The sequence below is a fragment of the Nothobranchius furzeri genome, chromosome 9, assembly GCF_043380555.1.
Source record: "Nothobranchius furzeri strain GRZ-AD chromosome 9, NfurGRZ-RIMD1, whole genome shotgun sequence".
NCBI classification, from domain to species: Eukaryota; Metazoa; Chordata; class Actinopteri; order Cyprinodontiformes; family Nothobranchiidae; genus Nothobranchius; species Nothobranchius furzeri.
In genome coordinates, this window is record NC_091749.1 from 63720463 (window position 1) to 63744884 (window position 24422).

The window sequence follows — 24422 nt, forward strand, 5'->3', positions numbered from 1 at the left end:
ATGCATTTTGGTCGAGCGGTATTGCCGTAGTACGACAGGCGCAGGACCACGAGCAGATCCGGAAACTACAGCGCCACGAAACTACGATTGGCATTGAATTCTCTCGATGGAACTAACTGACGGACCATCAAAGTCTGAGGAGTCACGCCGAGGTTGCGTGCTTTCTGCTCCACAGGTAAAACACTTAAGCCCCCTTCAGACAGGCCATGAAAAACGGAAATGTTCCGGACTCTGTCCGTAAGACCTTTGTGTCTGAATACAAACATCCGGATAACGTTTTCTGTAATTTAACCGGACGATGCCCCTAGTAACAGGTCCGGACTTGTTACGGACAAGGTGGCTGCTTCAGACTGGTGAGGTTGAGTTCCGAACAGGGAGGAGGAGGGGACCGGGGGACGCTGTGCGCACCTAGATAGCTCACTCCTGTAGCATGCGGCGAACCATGGCAGCTCGCCTCCTACGGTACCGTCTAGACGCGCGACGGACTGCATCACACCACTTCCGTGATTCCTTTAACCATTGAGTGCCATCATCCAGGTCTTATGCGTCCTCGTGTGTGCAGAATTATGCTTAACATAAGTCCGATCCCCCCCCCCCACCCCCCCCCCCCCCGGGACATCTGGAACTTTTCCCTGCTGTGTGAACGCAGCCGAAAGGACAAGTTCCGGTACAAAAGTGGTGTGTCTGAAAACACAGTTCTGGTTAAAAACCAGACTGAATTGTCCACACATATTCCAGAATGTCTATCTGAAAAGGGCTTTATTGTAATGTGTTTTTAAACCAGCGACAGTCACGGTAATATGGTGTAAAACTACCCTGAAATGTATGTACATACTGCCCCCTAGTGCCAGGGAGCTACACACTGCCACTTTAATCATAAAGTCCTTCAGGGCTCAGAGTTTTGAAGTTTCCTACATTTCAAGATAAAGTTTTAATCCTGCAGCAAATAAAATGACTCATTTAGCAGTTTTACCAATTCCTCAATAAGTTCTTCGATTCTGTGCAAGAGTAAAATTCCTGGTGGCATCACTGGGCGAGAGCGGGTCAAATATCCTTACGCCTACATGCTGTCAACATATTGATATGATTTTTCCCCTTGAAGGGATTTTTATATTCTTATTATGCCGTCAAGCATAAGCAGTTTTAGCCGTTTATTTTTCTCTACTCTTTTACGTGTTGTGAGCCATGTTTCTGTGAGCAGAAATTACATTTCATTGTTTTAACTCAGAAGCTAATAAGAATTTTCCCTGATTTTGCAGAATAGGCGTGGCGATTCCTCGGAGAAACGTAGAAGTTTTATCTTATGTCAGCAAAATCTATAAAAGTCAGGCATTCTCCTCAAGCAAAAGGCGGGCTATGAAGGAAAATGGACACAGTGTGTTTTTTTACAAAGAGTGACACAACCTCCCCCTGAGACGATCGCGTGGACAAGATGTCAGGTGGGAACAGGATGAGGATGAGGTGATCATCGGGCGCCAACGAGGGCAAGACGGACTTTGTCAACTTGAAAGGTCACTCAGCGTATTTTCATCAATACACACTATTATAACAGATCGACCGACAATGTGAGACAGGACCATCAATAGTACCATACTGAGATCACAACATTATTTTTGCCAATATTTGGCGGAATATCACAGTGTTACCATCACAAGTCCAATAAGAATTAACCAACACTTTTCAGTTGAGCTAAAAATAACACGTCAGATTTATTTTTTTGTTGTTTTGTTTTTTTATCCATGCAGATCTACTGTAGATTTACCTCTGCCTACTACCTTTAAATACTCTGGATTCAATCTTTGAGAAAGTAGAGGGTAAAATATAATACTGATCTCAAACGTCAAAAAAAACGGTCACCATCTGACGAAAAAGAAGTCTGGAACTCTAGATTATCTGACATGTGTGGTCATTGGGCTCTCGGAAAAGAATGCCAAAAAGATAAAAAGAGAAAATATTTCACTGGAAATCAAAGTAACGCACAATCGTATCAGGATGGTCATTTGGCACCAGTTTGATTAATGTCAAGGGTACTTACAGAAAGGTCTGATGGCATCTAGTGTGAGCATTTGATAAAGGGAAAAATCCTTTAATATCTCTGGTCTGCTGAACATCCTCACCGTTATCTACAGAATCACTCATCTGCCATGCGGCACCACGCCAATCAAGCCAGACGGTTCTATGTTCTCCTGACGTGATCTGTTCACCTGTGTTTAGTAAATGCATAAGAGAGAAGGCCGTGGTAAGTGTTTGAGCCATAAACTGGCAGCATGTTCACCGTAAAATAAACGTTCCACGCTTTCTCTAAGAGAACCTGAGGCTGAACTACAGCGGCAACCACAGATTAATCTACCGTCCATTTTTCTACAACAACCTGACTGATCGCTCCATAAAAACCCTGAAAGATCAATACATTTTCACAATCTTCTAAAGCTCAATCTAACTCATCTGATTTTCTGATCTAACCAGAATATAATTAAACAAATAACCTGCAAGATTGAGAAAAGCAATAAATAATTATTTTATTTAATCCAAATGATCACGTTGACATTTTTTTGAAGGCAGATTTAACCCACTGCTAGTGTGTTTCTACCCCTTTGGGTGCACAGAGGAAGCAAATTAACAATTTACTGACAGCACTCCTTTTTATTCTTGCAAAATGGCCAAACAGGAGACAGCGGCGGTGCTTAGATGCTCATTATTTTGCCATTTTGTCTCTTGTTTACTTAAAAACGACCTACAGAGGTTGCGACCACTTACAGCAAATGTGTCTGACCTGGGCAAAATGCAGAATTTACAGGAGAAAATGAAGATCACGAGGACCTTTTTGTTGACATACATAGAGATCAAGGATCAACGAGTCCCTGAGCACGCAATAATCTGAACCAAAGATCAGGATTCTCAAACAAGGAGGGTAACAGTTTAGCTGTCTGACGGAAGTAGTGTTTGACAACAGAGCGCTTCAGTAGACTGTAAACTATGAAGACAGAAACTACAATAAGTACACGTACCGTATGTTCCTCTGATGGAGATACAGCACCAGTCAGGCGGCGGGGACAGCTTTGAGTACCCTATTAAATCAAAGTTTTTATATTAAACTGCAATATGACAACCCGACTTGTCAAAGTTCAATCACGCAAACGTGACCACCCCTGAACCACATTTCTTGTGGATCCGGTTAAATAGTCCGGCACTCAGACCTGTCACGTCCACAGGGACAGCAATTTCCTGCAAGAGATTAAACTTCGACTACGACGACGGAACCGAGTACAAAAGAAAAACGCACCACTCGTATCTCTACGAAACTACGTCCAACGGAGAAAACAAAACACTGATTAGTGCTGCTGCAGCCTCGGAGACCACGTCTCTCACATAGTTAATAAATATAAACATTAGAGACATTGGTGTTGGGTTTTTGACCAGATTTGTTCAGCACTTCCAACGTGATATCAACAATTAAATACAAAAAAATACACGCAAAAAGAACATCAGCAGAAAAAGAAACACCAACGTATGAATTTAGAGATGATCCAAGTACAATAATGCTAGTTTGCATGACACATGAGAATGACACAACGTGGAGACACTCACAGCTCTCCGCTGGGATGGACAATCCTCCAGGCAGAATACTCTCCCTTCATTTCTTTGCCCGTAAATGCAAAATTCAGATAAAGGTGTTTAAATGTCCTCATTTTTAAAGGAGATCCTTTTCGTGCCTCCAGTTCTGGACACTTTTGTAAACAATTTGAATTTAAAATGTTTGAGGTTGTACGTCAGGCTCAGCCAGGAAGGAAAATCATTAAACCAATTTGTGACCTAATTAAACTCCCAGGGAGAGGAAAAGGTTGTCACACACTCATATGAAGAAACATGAAACACATCTACAACCACTAGAAGTGAAGTATGAACCGTTTCAATAGTGCATGACATAAAGGTCCTGAAAAGTTCTCCCTCCGTTTGTCTGGCTGAGTGTTGTTACAGCTGCACGTTTGGGTTATTTCTCCACTATTTCATTGTTTTCACACTCTGTAGTTTTCTTCATTTGGACCTGAGGAAAAGGCCAAGAACACTGTTGAGGTAGGTAACCAGAAGGAGTTGAAGTGTTCCTCTACAGCATCTGAGAACACAACAGGAAGTGGCGCAGAGAGGCCCTGGGATTGTTCAGCTACTTAACAATCATCTATCTCCCTCGGCCAGCTCTAGCTGTGGTCATCAGCGTCTAACGACAACAAGCAAAGTGATCCTGAACTACTTTAACTAAATCAGAGTTGACGGGAGGGAGAAGAGTGAGCAGCTATTGCAGTTTTGGAAATAATGAGCAGACAAATGATCAGCAATCGTCTCGTCTAGCGGGCACCCGACGTGTAAAAGGCTACTGTTTTGTTTCAAAAGAAGGCATGGTGGAAATAATACAAGAAATCAAAAGAACAAAAGTACTGCAGCAACACAAACTCAAAGAGAGTTAGCGAAACACTGATTGAAAAGTTTTAGGTCATTTTACCTTTCAAACGTCTTTCATGGCAAGATTAAGTGTTTCTGTAAATGTGCAAACGCACTTTCTGGCAAAGCTAGATAAAATACGAGAGGAGTACCACTCTGAACCTTGGAAACGTCTCTCAAAATGTAAAAATAAAATCCTTTCAAAGATAAAACAAGATGATCTAGTTTATTCTGCTACAGAAGTGGTGGTGAGTTTAGTTAGTTGCCATCAGCCAGGCTTTGATTACACTAAAAATGTCATTTTCAACAGAAAGAAATTAAAATGTCTTCCTAAACACCAACCAGAGATTACGCTGTGGCTAATCTTTGCTCAATAATCAATTTATAAACCATGTTTGTTTAATGTTAAGGGATAGCTATATGCTAAGCTAATCACAAACAACGTATGCAACTTTAATATTAAAAACATGTATGTGAGAAAATACTGATCCTCTCATCTAACTTACGGGAAGTATCTAAAACTGTTCAGCATATCGAAGAAGAGATTTAAGCAATAATTTTAGAGCCGTTATTAAACTTCAGCCACATGACCTTAGCATGCACCGTGTTTACACATAACGGATGTTTTAAACACCCTGTGTGTGTTCAGCAATGAGAAAAACAAGCATACACACATGTAAACCGCAGTGAAAGCTGTAAATCGTTGACTTTTACCTCCAATTTACAATAAATATGATCTTTAAAACAGTAAATAAAAGGTATCACTGTTGCAGTGTATCTCTGATCATCCTTTCATCAAACTACCAGTGAAACGATGAGGTGACTTCAAAATAAAAGTCTCCGGTTTCATCCATGCAACTTCTCAGCACGCCGTAAATAAAGTCTTCAGTCGATCAGCTAGCATGAGGTACTGACACGCTACAAACATGATGTCCAGGACTTCACAGAGAGGGGAAAAAAGGGTTTTCATTATGCAATAAGAAGGCTAACAACAACAACAACAACAAGAGTGACAACATTAATTTTGTCATCTTGAGGTAGAACATTAAGTTCAGCATTTGGAAGTGCTTCATGTTGGATGCTCTTTTTGTCCATTTCACGTCAGTAAGCAGGAGAGGAGAGACGATTGCTGACATCTGAGGTAGAGTGGCACCTTGACCACGCAGGAGGTTCCTCCTTATTTGAGTAGTTGTGATCACACGGGGAGTTAAAGTCCTTCAAACCTCCCATTACACATTCATTCCGGTTGAGGTAGTTTTTTTTTTGTTCAGTTGCAAGGTTCACACAACCAAGTCTAGTACCTGTACGAAGGCCGAGAACTCATAAAAAAATGTTGATATCACTGAAACAAAGTCCTGAGACAGAATATTGTGAATCCCTGGAAGAAGTTTGAGGTTTCCTGTGAGTCAGAAGGTGGGATCATTGGTGGAGCAGGCAGCAAGAGTCTTCAACACTTACAGAAAACCAAGAATAAGAGCAATACTTTAGAACCAATAACTTATATACTGTATATGCACAAATATAGTCTCAAAAATAAAGTACATCTCAATGTGAAAAAGTCACAAAAATTCACTCCTTCGTCCCGTTTGGACCATTTTTGTAGATGTTGCATTTAATTAAATCTTTTTTTTATCAACTACATGTTGTGTATGTCTTATTAATTAATTAATATTATATTTTCGTTGGTTTCGTAGTACAACGCCTCCTTAACGGAGTTTTCCAAGATGCTTGAAAGTTTAGCACACATTTCAACAATGTTAACATGTCGATATAAAGTCAGACTTTAGACACGTGTTCAATAGTTCATAAAACGGCAACAAAATGATTGAAACTTCCTTTTCTGTGGAGTTTTGTGACAATTTCACATTGCGAAGTGAGATGGGGTCAACATTTAACCCTAAAAGATGTAAGTTTACAACAGGAACATTCAACGGTCTCTCATCTCTGTGCTGCCAAACACCAGAAAATACGCAAAACACATTTAAAGTGGTCCACCTAGCTAGAAGACTCCCAGCCAATAGCAGAAAAGAAAAGAAGCAAAAAGATAGAATCCAACGCTCCTCTACACCTTCCCAGATCTTCTAGAACCTCTTAACTTTCTTATAAAAAAAATCTTTGCACGACAGGAAAGACTATTTTAAAAAAGAAACACTTGTCAACCTGAGTGAGAAAAAGTCAGTGGACACAGGAAGGTGCCACTTGAAGGGGCCTTCATACATGATCAGCCTTGGTCCTGCTGAGCCGCTCTGGCTGAAGGGTGCTCCTGGAAAGGCGTCTCCCTCTCCTCTGCAAACTCGTCCAGTGGTATCGTAGACAGCTGGCTGTCGTTTAGTACGTACGAGTCAGGCTGAAAACAGACGCAAACAATATTTCGTCAGACCCGATTTACAAAGTAGCCTGAGCTGATTCAGCATTGGGAGTCAAACATGTTCAACACAAATAATAAAAAACAGAAAATCACAGATGTTGAGGTAGATCTCACACGCCGTAACGTGTAAGGATAATCCTATCGTGTGTGGTGTGTTAAGAATGCTCTGCTCAGAATCGGGACTGCTCTGATCTGAAATCAGGACTTTCAAACGTGATGGAGTGTCTGCCTGTTGAACGTGACGTGTTCCCAGTCACAAAGTGAAGTCACGTTTTACATCGCGAGATTACCTGTCTGACCGTGTGATGTTCCTGGGTGGGATTGGTTCATGTGCAGTGTGCATGGGAGGACTGGGAATCTGAGTTCTGGACTATCCCAGAACGGCCGGTGTGGTCCGAGCTGGTGTCGGTGCCCCCTCCATCCTCCTACCCCCGCTTGGACATCCCCGACAGGGTCGAGCAGACCGCAGCAACGATCCGTCTCTAACCCGCTCGTGGACGTTAATGCAGATAATTCTTCCAACAGCGTCACCTCCCAACCCCATCGTTTACGGCTGGACAAACGGAGATTTTCCAAGGCTGAATTATTGTCCCAGTCCGGCCTGGAAGTGTGCTGCGTTAGCCGTGTTGGCACACACTGTAGGGCCATAGCTGGCACATCCATGATTTTGTTCATCGCCACGTGTGTGTTTTGAAATACCTGCCATGCGAATTGGACCTAATCAACTACGTCCAACACAAAAATGGATGTCATCAGGTTTAGTTTGAAGTACTGTCACAAACGGTCGCTAAAACCTAAACTGGGTTCAGGGAAGACCAGCTGGGTCATGGTTTACGCTCCATCAAATGCTAAATGACCCGCACCTGCATAGCGCCTTTCAGAGACAGAGGACTCCAAACACCACAGCGTATCATTCACCCATTCACACACACTCACACCCTGGTGGTGACGAGCTACGATGTAGCCGCAGCTGCCCTGGGGTGCACCGACAGAGTTCAACAGAACCGGTGCCGTTTCATAGAAACACAGTGATTCAAGAGGTATTATTTTACCACGTTGTTTGTGAAAAACATCTTTATGAATAAACCACAGCTCAGATGGTCAGCGCTCACCGTGCACGTGTCTTGTGGGTTCTGTTGCCTGAATAGTCTCTGGAGCTCATTGCTGTCGACCACTTTCTTCCCCGCGGCGCTGCCGTTGACCTCCATCTCTCTCCTGGCGGCCCCGTTGAGCCCGGAGGCCCCCTGAGAGGAGGAAGAGGATTCCAGCGCTGCGCTGTGTGCTGCCTGGGGGGTGGCCTGAACCGTCTTACACATCATTAACCTGAGGATTACACATAAAACACAGATGTAAACGCACGAAGCTTGAACCCGAGCAGCACAAATTACAGCCACGCTGTTTCAGATGCTGCTGAGGCCTTTTGTTCTGACCTGTCCCGGTAGCTGAAGACGAGGAAGAGCACGCAGAAGATGATGCAGGTCACTCCAATGTGGATTCCAATTATGATGCCCGTGGTGGATGTTTTGCTCTGTTCATCTTGTAAGCAGTCACACGAGCCGTCCAGCACTGAGGAAACGATGCACGCGTCCGTCAGCAAGGTTCAAACCAACAACAGCTGGTGTGAAGGCTTTCAAACCCTCACCTGATTTCTCCAGAGTCTCCCGAAGCGAAACAAATCTCGTGGTTGCGTTTCCATCTCCGTGTTGATTGTACGCGAGGAGTTTTATTTCATAGACGAGTGAAGAGTCTGGAGACAAGCGCAAAAACAGAAAGAGAATACATTTTATCAAGAGAGGGGAATCAGTTCGACCTAATTTTCTCTGACATGCATTTGTTGCTACATTTAGCCGTGAGAGAGAAAAAATACAGTTTGGCAGCTGTCACAGCCAGCGCACGTTGGACCGCTCTGTCGTTTAGGAGCGCGGCTCTTTCTCCTGACTGAAACGCGTGTCTGTTTATTACTTTTCGCTGAGGCGGAAGCCACCTTCATGGAGGAACTCTTGACACGTTTCATCTCTGACCCAAATAACAGAAATGGTTTCTATTTGTGCTTTGTTTGTTTTCCCAGGGTAAAATGTGTTTGCTGTAAGGATGACGCAAAAAGTTAACGCTGTGACCTTTGCAACAGTGAGGGTGATCAGAAGGTCTGAAGGTGGGGTTCATTCATTTAACCAATTCATTTGCAGGTCTCTAGTGGGAATACATGCCTTGTAAGCCATAGATGGGTGGTGGTGGTGTGTGTGTGAGTGTGCGTGTGTGTGTGTGGGGGGGGGGGGGTTGTAGCACAGACCACGGCAGGTTTTTTGGACTTTCTTTTTAAAATGTCGGATGCAACAGTTTTCAATCCTGATCCTGTGGCCTCAAAACACAGCTGCCTCTAATCCGACAGGTAAGACCCTCTCACCTAAACAAGAACCCTGGAAGCTAAGACGCTCAGAAACACGTAGCATTTTCTAACAGGAAGAGTAGCTTTTGCGTGTAAACAGAAGACTTTTCATAATTTAAAAATACCAACTGTTGTAGTTTTACCTTTTAGTTGTACGTTTGTGTTTTGCATCTTTATGGTCAAAAATCTTCATAGGTAATACATTTTCCAAATCTTTTACATTCATCACACCAGCTTTTGTCCTTAAAGTGACAACGTGTAGTTTTTACCATTAATCTCGGGAATTGTCCATCGAAATGTTGTAGTAAATGACTTAAAAGATGCCCAGTTGTTGAAAAATATTGGTGATTTCATAACATTTAACCATAAAAATCTGTGCGAAAATACATGGACATCATGTTTGCTTCTACGGAAGTCTGTGAGGACAGAATGCATTTACTGATTTGTAACAAATGGTTACAAAACTTTCACCATTAATAAAAATTGCTGCTTTACACATTTACCTCTTCACTCATTGCCAGCGGTGGAAGGGAATCTGATGTTCTTGTTATTTTGCTGGAGGTTGCACTGCCAGGGATTTTTGACCCTTATCTGTTGGTAAGGTCTCACTGGAACACTAAAATATGCTTGCTTGCAGTGATTTAGGTAAGTACTGCCCCATCATCAGGGAAACTACACACTGTCACTTTAAAATGTTAGAAAAGCAGCACAGTTAGCATGTTCTCAGTCTTCAGCCTAAATAAAAGGTGAATCAGTTAAAGACAGACACTTGTGTGCTTTTCTGAATCAATGGTCCTTGTTAGACACACAAGTGCAGCATGAGGCCAAAATAATCTATTTTAATTGCAAAATCTCAGTTTATAGATATTAAAAATCCAAAAAGCAAAGCAAATTTGGAAACCGTGACACTTTGAAGCAGCTCACCGAGCTGAGTGATGTTCCACTGGGTGACGTTACGGGGGAAGGTGGTAGGACCAGCGAACGCAGGCGCCTGCGCGCTCCTGTAGTAAAGCCTGAAGCCTTGATGTTGGCCCATCTTGGGGGAAGACTCCCACATCACTTGTACAACACTGCTGTTCAGCACCTTTGTGAAGAGGGAGGGAGGAGCTGGCACTGCAACACAACACGGAATGACACTTTAAGCGATGCGACATTAAGTAGATAAAAGCAGCAGCTGAACATCAATTTTACTGTTTAATATTTCTGATCCGCTTCAAACTGATTAAACAAAAATACTTTGAGAGAAATAAACTGGGACAACAGATTACCACACGTGCTCTAAAGAAATGATTTTACGTGTGATTTTCCTTCTCACCCTCTCCACGAGTGCTCTCGCTGACGCTGTCGGATGGTTTGCTAGCTCCGTGGGAAGTGTAGGCTTTGACGTAGAAGGTGTAGCTGGTGGAGGGCTCCAGGTCGCGGATGACCTGCTGCAGCGTGACCTTACTGACCGCCTCCTCATACTCCATCTCCAATGGGTCTGAAACACAGGCAGCGGAGGGAGAAGAGGCAGAGACGGGAAGAGCAAAAACCAGGAAAGAGAGGGACAGTTAGTGAAATGATGGAATGTGATGAGAACAGAGAAAAGTGATCAATACTGTCTATTTCTGCCATTTATTTGTGGTTATTACCCATTTTACCGGTTTTATCAAAGCTGTTCACTTAGTTTATAGCTAATCTGGTCTGGCCCCAGGAGCCTGGCGAACAATGGCGGGCTAAAATTACAGGGTGGAGTGAGTTGATGGATGGAGTAAATGAGGAGTTATACTGGACATGTTAACACATTTTATTGCTTTTAATTCAGAGACACCCAGCCATAACTGCTATCTACCTCCAGCCCTCAATCCATTGGGCCACACCATCGAGAGGTAATTACAGCGGCTCCTGTTGGTTGGACCCCCGGGGCCTTAATTATCCATCCTGTAGTGGTACCGAGGAAAACATCAGCTGGCACCATAAGTCTCTCACACACTTACCCAACAAACTAATGACATATTCTGCATAAACAAGCATCAAAGTGTGGAAGCATTCAAATACATGGCAGTGGTATGAGTTGGAAGTGAATGGTTCCTGTTGCATCACCTGGAAATAAAGTGAATTTTCACACAAAATTCCTGTTTCCTCCTGTAATTCTGTACTATGTTATTTCTGCCAAAATAAATAAGTAAATAAAATGTTAAAGAGAAACGCGCAGACCAGCTAGTGTCACATTCACGGGAAGATTAGACAAACAATGATAATTCTGAGGTCGACGGGACGCATTAATAAAGTAAATTAGAGAAAGCATAAAATATTTGGTTTGCCTTAAACCCCACACACTTCTGGATCCGTTTGCAAAGGTTTGAAGCGACGCTTGAAACACTGAATTTCTTATTTGCTTGCAACCGTCATTTCTCTGCTCTGTTTCTTGGTACAACTCACGCTCTCCTTCCTCCTACATTTTTATGTCAAGTTCTACAGTTTGATGCATTCAATTACCCGAATCCGACTAGACTTAAGCAAGATGTCCTTTTCAATTTTCTATAGAAGAAACAAACAAAAAAATTAATCTAAAGATTCTGCGACCTGGTGATATGTGTCACTTGTGAACAAGCTGGTTCTGTGTTCTGACTAACTCAAAGGAGAGATGAGAGCTAACTCCTGTCCTCTTCATCATGCAACCAGTCAGGTGGGAGAAATACAAGGATTACAGCATTAAGTTGTTAAAGGGAAGTTCAGTGGTACAATCTGTTGGGAGACTCCCAGCTGCATTAGCAGACACCCCTCTTTCCTAATGCCATAATCCTTGAGGAGAAACATGACAACGGCCCTCAGAGCCGGAATGGTCAAGAACAACGCATCAATGGAACTAAATGTTAAGGAGCTAAAAGGACCAACTCTTAAATGCCATTCACTTCCCATCCCTACTAAAGATGTGGCCAGTCCAAAAACATAACACCAGAGTTTAACTAGATGAACAGGATTTAAACCCAAGCAAACACTAGATTACAGCCTGTTCAATAAACTGTTCTCCAGTTGTGTTCCCAAACTGCTGGAGAGGAAAGATGAATACAGTTGTGCACAAATTAAAGGACACATATTACAACTTTTTTAAGTTAATAATTCTATGGTTTATATAAAAAAGCACGTCTATGAAGTTCTTTACACTAAATCCCTCTCACATAAATCAATTTCAGCAGTTTTATTCGTGACAGTTTCAGTACCTTCCAAAATGAGCCGTTTCAGAGAATCTGTCACTTTAAATGGATATTCCACCCCTAAGTGAGATTTTGTCTATTTCCGCATTCCCCAGGGTTAGATAAGTGAGAAAAAAGCATTCTGTAACAAGTAAAGTAATTTTCCTGGTCTGGCAGCCATCAGACTGCTTTAGCTTAGCATAAACAATGGAAGTCGCTAACAGTGATATTTTGTCGTAATGTAGTCCCAAGTCTAAATCGGCTCCTGGAAATCCTTCGTGTTACTTCTTACTTTCATTTGCAGTCGACATGACTATTGAGCGTGAATAATTGATATCATTATTGAGTAATTTTAATCACTTTTTCACACGAAATGCTAGTTCCTGCTATTCCCTTCCATTGTTTATGCTAAGCTAAAGCAGACAGACTGCTGCCCGACCAGGAGGATTACTGCGCTGGTTACAAAATGCTTTTTTCTCACTTATTTAAATCTAGGGAATACGGTAATGGACAACATTATATTTAGGGGTTGAATATCCCTTTAAGACAAACAAGATGAAGCTGGCCACGCCCACCCATCCCTCACTCAGGCTGTTATTAGCTGAGAAGCTCTTATATCTGGGAGAGGCTCAGATTAGAGCTGCTGCTCCTCCGACAGATGGTGCTTTCCCCTAGGTTAGAGGTGGGTCTATGCCAGTTTCCCCATTTGTGATGTCACAAAAGGGGACTTTTTGAAACAGCTCATTTTAGGCATAATTTTTCTAAAACCAAACATCTGTTTATAGAGAGAAAAGAGACCAACATCGCAGCGCAAAGGATGCAAAATGTTTGTTTTGCATATGTCCCCTTTAAGGAAGACACTACACATTGCTGCCATTTATTCTTATGTAATCTGGATTTTGTGGATTTTTGGCTCAGCCTCACCTGACGTTCTGCGAATGTGGAGAACATATCCAATGATGTCCTGAGTGTTCTGCTCAGGCTCTCTCCAGGACACCTGGATGGTGTTCGGCGAAAGGGCCTCAGCTTGCACGTTGGTGGGCACACCAGGAAGTCCATCGGCCCAGAGCACCGTGAGGCGGGCGCTGGCCTGTGTGGAGCCAGCGCTGTTCTCGGCGATACACTGGTAGATGGCCTCGTCCTCCTGACTGATGCTGTGTATCGTCAGAGTGCTGAGAGAAAAGAGGAGAGTTTAATATCTGGAACATAAAACCGATGTCTCTGTGCAAATTTGTCACATCAACATTACACCTCCTCTGTTACTAGCTGCACAATGACTGCAGCTATGAAAGCCGATGAAAGGGGAGTTCTGTGAGATTCTCAGCGTTACGTTGCAAGAACTATCTAAATGTGTGATAACGAAGCGTTTAGTAGACATTAGCAGTAGGGGAGTACGGAGGGAGGGAGCTACAAGAGCGCCCGTCACCTTATAGGCGCCATGATTTCTGAAGGTTATATAAATCATGATGTTGTGGAACACGAGGACACATTTTCAAGTGAGTCAGAATCAGGAGCAGTGAGGTGTGAACCATTTAAATCTATCATGTTGATGTAATGCCGCCGGTGGCAGGAATGCCATCTAACCTTGTGGAATCACTCACAGCTGGAATGTGTGTGATCAAGAGTTATGGCAGTTTATGTCATCCGGGTCGCACTCAGAAAAAAATCCAGAGGCCCTTTAATAAGAATAAAATATTAAACATTTTTCTGTTATCCTAAAAAGCTGGAATCTTCTCAGGAGTTGTGTGCTTTTACCAGTAAAATTGGTACCAATGTCAATAAAAATCGTATGATTGAGATGATAAAAGTGGCAGCTCTGTTCAGACGCTGGTCGAGCAAATTTCTTTATTTCATAACTGAGAAAAAAGTTGATTTTTAAGCACAAACAAATCTAAATGTGACTGTGTGTGTGTCAGATGAGCCAAATGCAGCACTTGACTCAATAAGAGCAAAGAAATCTGTTAAAAATTCACATTCAGACAGGCAGCAGCAGAACGTATAGGCGTTCGTCTCTCCTGCAAAACACATACGTTCAAACAGATTTGTCTCCCCCAGGAGTCAATAAATCTATTTCAGGGCTTCAAAAAATGTAATTTGCCCGCATCAGTGAAACCTTTCATCTGTCCATGTGCACATTTGTACTTATATACAGAGTCATACACACGATACTACACCACACACACACACACACACACTGCTCTCATTCCTCATCCCTATATCTGTGCTTCGCTTCCCTCCCACATGGCAGTGCCTCTTATAGAGAAAAGTATACGGTTTCATTTTCATGTGTTTGTGTGAATGTAGGCCATGTTGGGTTTTGACACAGGAATACATAATCCTTTACAAGATTTACCACTCAAAAAATGTGTGTGGTTTTGAAAATATCTTCATTTCTTTAAAGGACTGAGTTAAACGGTTTATTTGTGAATCTCAACATAATGTCAAGACCTCGTATCTGAAGCGTTTCATGGATAATAAAACATCTTCTGCTCGTGCCGTGCTTTAAGTAGGAAAACTAAAACGTAGCAGGACGTGAGTCGTACACAAGGAGGGTACGTCCCTAATCTGCGACCTGCTGTTTATGAGAGACGCCAAACTGGGGTCGAGTTCCACACCGGCTTCCGGGGGAGCCCGAGTGGATGACACAAGAGCGCAGGGGGGGTGGAAGGTTGTCCGAATGCCTCCATAAAACCTCCGTTGTTCTGTTTGATCACCTTCATTACGTAATAACGGACAGGGGACTGGTCCATTTTTGGGACTTACTCTGGGTGTGCCAGTTGAGAGCTTCCAAGGGGAGCCGTCCCCCTATCAGGTGAGCCAGGCTCCCCCTAGCTCCCCCTTTCTTCAAACCCTGCAGTCAAACATAATACCATCCCTGTTTGATGGACATGACACATCATCAGTGTGTTAAATCAAAATGTATCAAAATGCCACCAAAGTCCACTGAGGGAAAGTGAGCAATTTATTGAGAGAATGCCTTGTCAGCCTGAAGGATTTAATCTCAACGCATCTTGGGCGTGGGAACACAGGGCGGAGGGCTCAACAGCACTGATCTCAGCTTTATGAGCGCTGTTTGGTTTCCAGGTCAGCAGGCAGGATGAAGAATTAAATCACTCTCCTTTAATTTCTATAATCTACGTGTTGGGATGCGGTTATGGGTGTCTCCAATCTTCAGTACGAGTAGCCAGAGAGGTAGAAGAGTCATTGCTCTATTCCTTCTGCCAGGTGGACTCAATCAGGATAATTATCAGGTCAGCGTGGCCGTATGTTTTTCACCTTCTCCGAGCCAATCTCACCCCTGACCCCTGAGGTGGCAGCTGTACCTGCCCTCGGCTCGCCAATCAACCATCACATCTGTGGCAGCCTTTCATATCTGAGATGGATGGAGTGTTTGCAGGCAGGCAGCGTGACCAGACGCCGCAGATGCAGGAAAGAGGCCCCCGAGGAAGCACTCGGCGGTGCCACCAAGGCTGGATGGGCCTCCTGAGTATGTGAAGAGAAGGAAGGGGGATTCCACAACATTTTACTTGTTTGACAAAGTACAGTAGCACTCCAAAGCTACTGGGCACAGTCACAGGTGCACACGCAGAGACAAGTAACAGCTGAATGGTTTCATCCTGCTGAAACCGAGCTTATGAAACTCCACAGGTGCTGTCAAAATGTCTTTTATAAGATTATGGATGGAGGATGACATTAAAGAGCTCCAAAATACACAAAGAGGACAAAAACAGTGAAGTACAAGAAGATCATTAAGACCTAATGTTCTCTCAGGACAAATATAACAGCAAAACTGGCTGTTTTCACAGATTGTTTTTTAATTTAAATCAAGATAAACATTTTGTGAGGTCTTCAGGTGCATGTTAAGAACATGTTATACCACTATGAATGCTAGGTCAACAGTTTTGGGGGTGTGCACAAACCGTTTGTGGCAAGGACATGGTTTGTTATTGTCGTAGCAGCGTGTCAGGTCCTGAGTGGAACATAATGGACGGAGCTACCACAGTGTGGGCATCTCAAGCCAAAGAAACCACCCAATCACAAAATCATCAGAAATTAGCAGGGAAATCCGACTGTATTCTCCAGGACCAAGGACAGCATCGATAGGGGGCTAGGTTTCATCATCTATTCATGCAGCACTTTGCCTGGAAAGTGTCATGTTCTGTGTCCCTTTGTTCCCCAGCCCCTCCAGTTCCCACTCCAGGTTCTCCTTTAGTGTTTCATAGCGCCCTCATGTGTCCTTTGTCTGCATCTCATTTATGTGTCTCCTGTGTTCTTTTAGTCTTCTCCAGTCATCCCTCTGCAGTGTTTATAGTTTCAGCTTTTCATTTTTTAGTCTCTTTAATATGTTTTTGTCCCGCCGGTTTTAGTAGTACTTCTTCCCTTTAGGATTTTAGTTATATGGTTGCTTTTCTGTTTTTAGGTTCACTCTTTGGTCATGTTAGTTTCTTCCCTGATTAGTCAATGCTTTCACCTGGTCCTCTCCCACAGTCCACACACCTGCAGCTCATCTGCCTCCCATTATGCCCCAGTGGATTTAAGCCCTGTCTTGTCTCTGTGTCTTGTCGGTCCATTGTTGTTTGTCAGCGGTGTTTTGGTGTTCTTGTCAGTCTCGTCTCGTCTCGTCTCGTCTCGTCCCTGTTCCTAGCTTCCAGTGTTTCCAGTGTTTCAAGTTCTCTAGTGTTTTTGATGACTTAGTTTAGATTTTTGGATTTTTTATTTTTGGTTTTTGGCTCCCTGCCTTTGGATTACTACCTTAATAAAGGATTTTTATTTTATCCTCCACCTCTGCTTCGTTCATCTGGTATCTGCATCTGGGGTCCTAAAACATCCTCCTACACCAACTCGTGACAGGAAAGAACATCTTGGAAAACTCTGAAACTCGTTTAAAAAAGAAAAAAACTTGAAATGGACAATTCCCACATTAGTTTCTAGACAAAGCGTTGCTTCATTACGTTTCTAAAGAATTTTTCATCCACTTAGTTTGGAATAGATCTGCATTAATCAAACCGCGGTTGCATACAATGTGTGAGGGACAAAGGAAATTCTCAGACACGGGAGGCGTGAGGCTTGAATTATGGCTGTTTGCTTGTTTTCAGCCCCCAAACCAAGCTGTCCTGTCCTGACAAGTTGACACCATCATTTACCCATCAGTTCGAGGTCATTGCACAGATTGACGGATGAGGCTGCTGGCCCGGAGGATGGCCAACAGTGGGGTTTTGGGTCTGTTGTTCAGCTGCTAAGTCCATGTTTACTCTCTATTGTTTCTGAGCAGCAACCCATCAAAAGCCAGCAGGGCCATTCTGGATTCAGCGAGAGTGAAAGGGAGGAAAATATGGGGACAAAGAGAGAACAGGAGGAAGAGGTGCAGAAGGAGGAGGGGAGGGGCCGTGAGCTGTCTGCTGCTTGAGAGGAGGGATGGGCCCAGGGATATGACTGATTACAGGAAGGTCAGAGGTCAAGGCCAATGCCCTGGCCCCAGCTCCTGTGGTGGGGGCAGGGAGGGAGGCACAAAGAGGGACCAACAACAAAATATAAGAAATAGGAAGGATCTTGGTGGAGCACAATGTAGAAACTATTCTGTTACCAATTCTCGGGTTCATGGGGAAGCCTGAGATGTCGGTCGTTGCAGAACGTGGATCCTGATCTTTAACTGGTTTTCATCAGTGACACAGGCTGTCTCTCAGTTAGGGCTGACTGATGTGAGATCACAGCTTGTGTTTGTTAGATTATCGTCTTTTGAGACTTAAGAACCAAGAGAGGCCTTAAAAACCATAATTAACATCACTCACAGACGTCAAACAGCACTTTTTACAGGAGCCTGGTCAACAACGAGAAAGGCTCACAACGCTGTGCGTCTGTTTGTGTTTACGGGGACGTTCTGCTCGTGAAGATCATTTGAGACGTGACAGAGGGAGCACACACGTTGAGCACCAACTCTGGTGTTTACAGACTGCTTACCGAGGCAGCCAATCAGCTCGTCCCCAATGTCATGGCATCCTCTCACTTGGCTTTGTCCTCTCTGTGAAGTTTGCATGCCAATGAGGAGGAGTGAAAGGGCAGCACGCTTGTGAATTTTTATGTTTGATTATGCATGTGCACCAAATGAATGATGGCACACACCGTGGGACTATTTGTGCGCATGGAGACTCACTTGTTTTTTTAATTTTTATTCATGCAAACGTGTGTGAATGAAATGTGGAATCGATTGTGTTCTCTCTCCTTGTCCGGTTCACTCTTGAAGGTCAACGTTATGAGAAAAGGCTGAAAGAGAAATCTATGTCTGCAAACGCTCAGCTGCACAAACACACTAGGTACTGTAAAACCATGCTGCCAGCTCCACTGTTTCAGCTATTTTAGAGGACAATTAGCACACATTTATTTACTCACAAAACGAGATAATCATGCTTAATTTGATTTCGCATCATTACTTTAATGAAGTTTAGCTGAATTAGTCAATGAAAAGCCCTCTGGATATCAGTCGTACCCAATTAGGCTTTAGGTGAAATGCAGTAAGAACTTAGCAACAATCTCAATAAATAAATAAAAAATACATGAAAAGTTCTAGTATTATTATTCCATTAGGATTTAATCAGCACAGTTAACAGTTTTGCTAGTGGCTGATGAAATAATTGCCTTTTCAACAAATCATGAGTACTCAAATAACACAAGATTACATGTTTCTTGAATTACCTTTTAATGAGGTGAAATACCTGCAGATGATTTTACCTGAGGGGGTAATGCACACACTGAATGAGCTAAAGGACTGATGGGTTCAACCGTTTTTCTCTAATTCGCCTCTATGGTACGTTTTAATCTCCAGTAGAATATACTATTGTCACGGCCATCTTTAAAGGGACTTTACGGACTTTTGAATTTTATGCTCGCGATTGCCCCCTCAGGCCAAAAGCGTAATGGCAGCTTCAATAGTAGGCTCGTGCACGAGGCGCGCATGCTGTACGTGCACACTCCTTAACGAAAATAACAGCTGAGACAGTCCCTTGTGTGTGTGTGTGTGTGTGTGTGTGTGTGTGTGTGTGTGTGTGTGGCCCGGAGGACAGAGGACAGGAGAACACACAGCTAATTAATTAAATAATTTGGTTCTGTACCTTTCTCTTCAGCACAGCCGACAAAGGTTTATGATGGGTCAGTCCTCCTGCACACTCAGATCATTCCCTTCCCTTGCTTGAAAAATTGTTCCAAAATAAAAATTGAACCTACATCTTTTTTTTCTGTGAATTCAAAGCCATTCGGCGAGTCTCAAATAAAAATTTGGGCATCTTACTGTAAAAAAATATACCATTAATGTAAAAAATAAAGTCTAAATAAACTATGTTCACATCCAGAATCAAACCCAGGTCTTCTGCACAAGAGTCAGACATCTTACAAGGTGAGCTACACACTAGTAACATTCATAGCATCTGTAACATGTATATCCTTAATAACACCTGAAACAACGTCAAACCAAAGAACGGTTCGGAGCGAAAATGGCGATTTTGTTGCTAATTTGCAGGAAATATCTAGAAGAAAGTTCTACAGAAAGTAGTTAAGCGTCCTCAGAAATGTAGCTAGCTTTGTCACTAGGCGTTAGGAACAGCAACAAAGACTAAAGCTACGGATAGCAAATGCTACGGGCGATGCCTGAGCGTGAACGCGTATGAAGCAGCCTGCTCGACCCGAGCGACTGTCTTTTTCTGTGATTTTACAGAAAAACAGACAATCACAGTAAAAATGCCAGGGCTCATTCTACAGGACCAGGGCATGGCAGGAGAATGTATGAAGAAGAAATTTATTATTTCTATACGTTTTGGCTGTCAAACTTCCATAATGCCCCTTTAAGGAAGAAAAACAAGGAAAACGATCTTTAATATTGAGCCTCTCAAGATAAAAGTCAAGAGGCGCTTCACGTAAACAAAAAAACAAAACAAAAAATAAAACGATTCAAGTACAAAAAAGATTAAATATAAATAAAAGATCAATAATATGTTCAGATTGAGAGAAAAAAATTAAAATTGTGATAAAAATAAATGGTGTAAGGAAAGGGAGAGAGAGAATGAATAGGAAAGAGGGAAATGTTTAATGTACCCCCCCCCCAACAGAACAACAACTGCTTCAGAATTCATCAGAACAAATGTCCACCACTCCTGTCACACTTATTTTAAAGTCTCTGCATTTTTTTTTGCTTGATCATTCATTGGAATGATAGATATCAACTTGGAAAGGGTAACATTTACATTTAAAAAGGTATTCCAGAAACTGTATAAATGAGAGAAATAGCCACTGCTGTTTGTAAAACCTACATATTCATGTGTAAAATATAAATATTCACACATTTAAATATCTAGCTTGATTGCCAGAGGACTTTAAAGGACATTTTAAAGCTGAATTTATTGTCTTAGCAGCAGAAAACTGACTCGTAGAAGACAGATTCTGGTTCTGTGATCCTGGTGGTTGAGAAGTGGAAACAACACTTCATACGACACAAGAAGAAGAAGAAGAAGAAGAAGAAGAAAATATCATTTCTATAGCACCTCTCAAGATAAAAATCACAAGACGCTGAACACAGCATTAGGAAGAGAGCTGAACGATTTTCTGATTAGTCATTTCAAGGAAAAGGCAGGCTTTATAGAATTTGATGGAATTTTTTAAAATTGGTCCCACAGCCTTTCATATTATAACCTAAAGCCAATTAAAGCTCGGGTGCATTTATTTCAGGAAGTAGCAGAATGCTACGTCAGAGGAGGGCTTAACACAGCAGGATTGGGAGTCTTATTTCCTGATATTTGGACATCTCACCTCTAAATGAGCCAACAGCAACACAACTCTACCACTGATTCAGTTCGCTCTGCAACGTGGATGTTTTATCTCCACAAATAACACAAGCCTGGAGGAGTTCTGCTGTGTGGAGGAGTTGCTAACGCTAACAGTTAGCTTCTACTAGCCGATACGCTCTCTGCTGATTCCCGGACGTTAAACCAACAACAGCCTTCCCTGTCGCAAGCCAAGATGGGTGAGTCCATGAATGCTTAGTGACAGTGTGACGTAGATCTGTCAGGGTTTTCTAATCCTAGAGTTTCACCGTCTATTTTCTATCAGAAGCTAATGCGGGAGGTAGGTGTAGGAGACTGTTTTCATGTTCAGCCTGCATGAAAAACTCAGAGTGACCCATTATGATCATAAACAATCATTTAAAACATGTTTTGTCAGTGTTCAACACCTTTAAACACTCACATAATCTTTTTTTCACTGTGTGAGTGTGAAGATGGAGGAGATTGCATCGTGTTCTGTGTGAAAGTTCAGCTAAGATGCACTTGAAGCAGCTCTGTTCTCTCCATGGCTGATTGCCTTTCTTGGTCAACCAGCTGAGTTTATGAGCTCATTAGCTAATGGTAGAACTCAAGCTGAGGTCTGCCTCCGTAACCAATCACAGAGTGCAGTTTGTGATGCATGAGATTCATATTATAGCAGGTCGTATGTAATAGCTGCACAAGGAAACGCTGTGAACACTCATTCTATCTTCCTGTCTATCTGTTCATTTATCCTTCCTGCACACTCATCATTTCTCCTCTGTGCACTCGTTCATTTTTACCCTTTTAATTCCACATTTCAGTCAGCCTTCTCATTTATTTCTCTGCATGCTTCTGGCTAACACAGACTGCTGGATGCAAGTGGGAGGAGTGGAGAAACGAACATGAGCGATGGATGCGGCTGCTTCTTTAACTTACTGCAGAGGTGCGTGAGTATTGATTTTATTATTTTTCATGTTTGATTTGACACATTGACTTAATTTTTCTCTTTTTATGAAAAATAGCAATACAATTTGGGTGGCTGAGACCAGGGTAGACTTGGAAAAACGAGCTTTGCGTGTGCAGCGATCCAAGAATGCAGTCAAAAAGACATTTTACACTTAACAGCTTCTATTTAGCACCTAGAAAGAAGAGTAAAAAGATGAAAATGAAGGTAAAAACCTTCAAACCATGTAAACAAAAAACTCGCACAAGCACTTGGCTTTGAAGTGTAATGATCCTGAACCCAACATGAGCCGTTACCGTGGAGGTTTTTCAATTTACCAACAAACAGCATTATTACATTTTCATTTTCTTTTGTTCTTCGTTGTCCACAGAGTGATCAGGGTTTGTTGTTACCTTTACTGACATGTTTCGATGTCAGACGTTGATGGCGGCACTTCCTTTTATCTGCGGGCAGCAGAGGACGCTATCACCCTCTAAAAGGAAGTGACGCCATCAACATCCGGCGGTGGCTCTGATGAAGGCAGAAGTGAACGTTGAAACGTGTCAGCAAAGGTAACAACAAACCCTTACACTCTGTGAACAACGAAGAAGTAAAGAAAGTGAAATTGGATAACCAACAAAGTAAAAAAGAACACCATTACATGTTAACACTGTTACAGAAACCATCGTTTTAACCTTCTCTACACCACCATTTTTAAAGGGACTTTAAGGAGTTTTGAATTTTTATGCTCGCAATTGCCCCCCTCAGGCCAAAAGTGTAACGGCAGCTTCAATAGTAGGCTTGTGCACGAGGCGCGCATGCTGTACGTGCACACTCCTTAACGAAAATACCAGCTGAGACAGTCCCGTGTGTGTGTGTGTGTGTGTGTGTGTGTGTGTGTGTGTGTGTGTGTGTGTGGCCCGGAGGACAGAGGACAGGAGAACGTGCAGCTAATTAATTAAATAATTTGGTTCTGTACCTTTCTCTTCAGCACAGCCGACAAAGGTTTATGATGGGTCAGTCCTCCTGCATGCTCAGATCATTCCCTTCCCTTTCCATGCTGTAGTTCTTTTTTAAAACACAGAGCAGTTTTGTTTACCTGTTTTCCTGCTACGTTTCGTTTGAGGCTGCAAATTTCCTCAGGCCTTCCTCAGCCTGAGGAAGTTTGCAGCCGCAAACGAAATGTAGCGGGAAAACAGGTAAACAAACTGTGTCACGTTGTGGGGATGTTTAGGACCCAAATATGCAGATTACCCAGACGACAGGAGGCAGAAGTTGATTCAAAGTAAAAATCATTTTATTTGCAGGATGAAAGAACAAAAATTAATCCAAGGCAGCGAGCCAAAGTCCAAAAGTCCTGGAGCACAGGACACCCAAAGCTCTCTTAGAGCACAAAGTCAGATGAATCAAAGGTCCTGAATACAGGTCACCGAAAGCTCTCTTAGAGCACCTAAAACCTGGAGACAAAAAGCTCACAAAGAGCACGAACAAACGCTGACAACAATACAATGGACCGACACCAAACAGAGACAAGACAGGGCTTAAATACACAGGGAGAACAATTAAGGAATCAGGAAGCAGGTGTGTGGAGTGAGGGCTGGAGGGAAGGCAGGTGACAATGATTACCTATGTGGGGAAACAGAACCAAAGGAGGACAGATAAACCTAAAACTATAAACACAAAACTAAACCTAAAGACTGAGGGGAGTACTCACACATACACAATAACACACACATACACTCACACACACATACACTGAGCTGGGGGATGACACACACACACTGAGCTGCGGACAAAGAGGCTGGAGCTACAACTGGAGGGGCTGAGGCTGACTAAATGAACACCGGACCTGAGGGAATGATATGAAGGCCTACAAAAAGAAGACACATAAATGAGACACAGACAAAGGACACATGAGGGCGCTATGAGACACAGAAGGGAATCTAGAGAGGGATGGAGAAACATCAGGAGACACATGAAGGAAGACGCAGACGCAGACCATGACAAACTGCTCTGTGTTTAAAAAAGAACTACAGCATGGAATTAGAGATACGACACAGCAAGAACACACCTGAGAGATTCCCTTCCCTTGCTTGAAAAATTGTTCCAAAATGAAAGTTGAACCCACATCTTTTTATCTGTGAATTCAATGCCGTTCAGCGAGTCTCAAATAAAAATTTGGGCATCTTACTGTAAAAAAAATATACCATTAATGTCTCTTCTCCTGGAATGTAAACATACTGAACCCAGCATCCGAAATAGGCGATGTTACTGTGTGAAGGGGCAGCTGTTAAGGGCAGACAATAGGATCTTAATAACGCTACAT

General features: G+C 42.7%; 1 protein-coding gene across 2 annotated transcripts in view; it reads right to left on the minus strand.

The window, feature by feature from the left end:
• Positions 1 to 595: 595 nt before the first annotated feature.
• The window catches only part of igdcc3 (immunoglobulin superfamily, DCC subclass, member 3), a 90656-nt gene continuing 66829 nt past the window's right edge, over positions 596 to 24422 (minus strand). The window contains exons 8-15 of one of the 2 annotated variants that reach the window (XR_011521649.1): positions 13292 to 13539; positions 10507 to 10671; positions 10116 to 10304; positions 8448 to 8552; positions 8236 to 8371; positions 7918 to 8128; positions 6598 to 6784; positions 596 to 5890 (exon numbers count right to left, since the gene is read on the minus strand). Coding sequence is in view for 1 of the 2 variants with exons in the window: in XM_015953154.3 (XP_015808640.3) it covers positions 6659 to 6784; positions 7918 to 8128; positions 8236 to 8371; positions 8448 to 8552; positions 10116 to 10304; positions 10507 to 10671; positions 13292 to 13539 (1180 nt within the window). In the remaining variant the exon portion in view is untranslated. Of the gene's footprint in view, positions 6785 to 7917; positions 8129 to 8235; positions 8372 to 8447; positions 8553 to 10115; positions 10305 to 10506; positions 10672 to 13291; positions 13540 to 24422 lie in introns of both variants that reach the window. The other variant, XM_015953154.3, reaches the window with a different exon arrangement.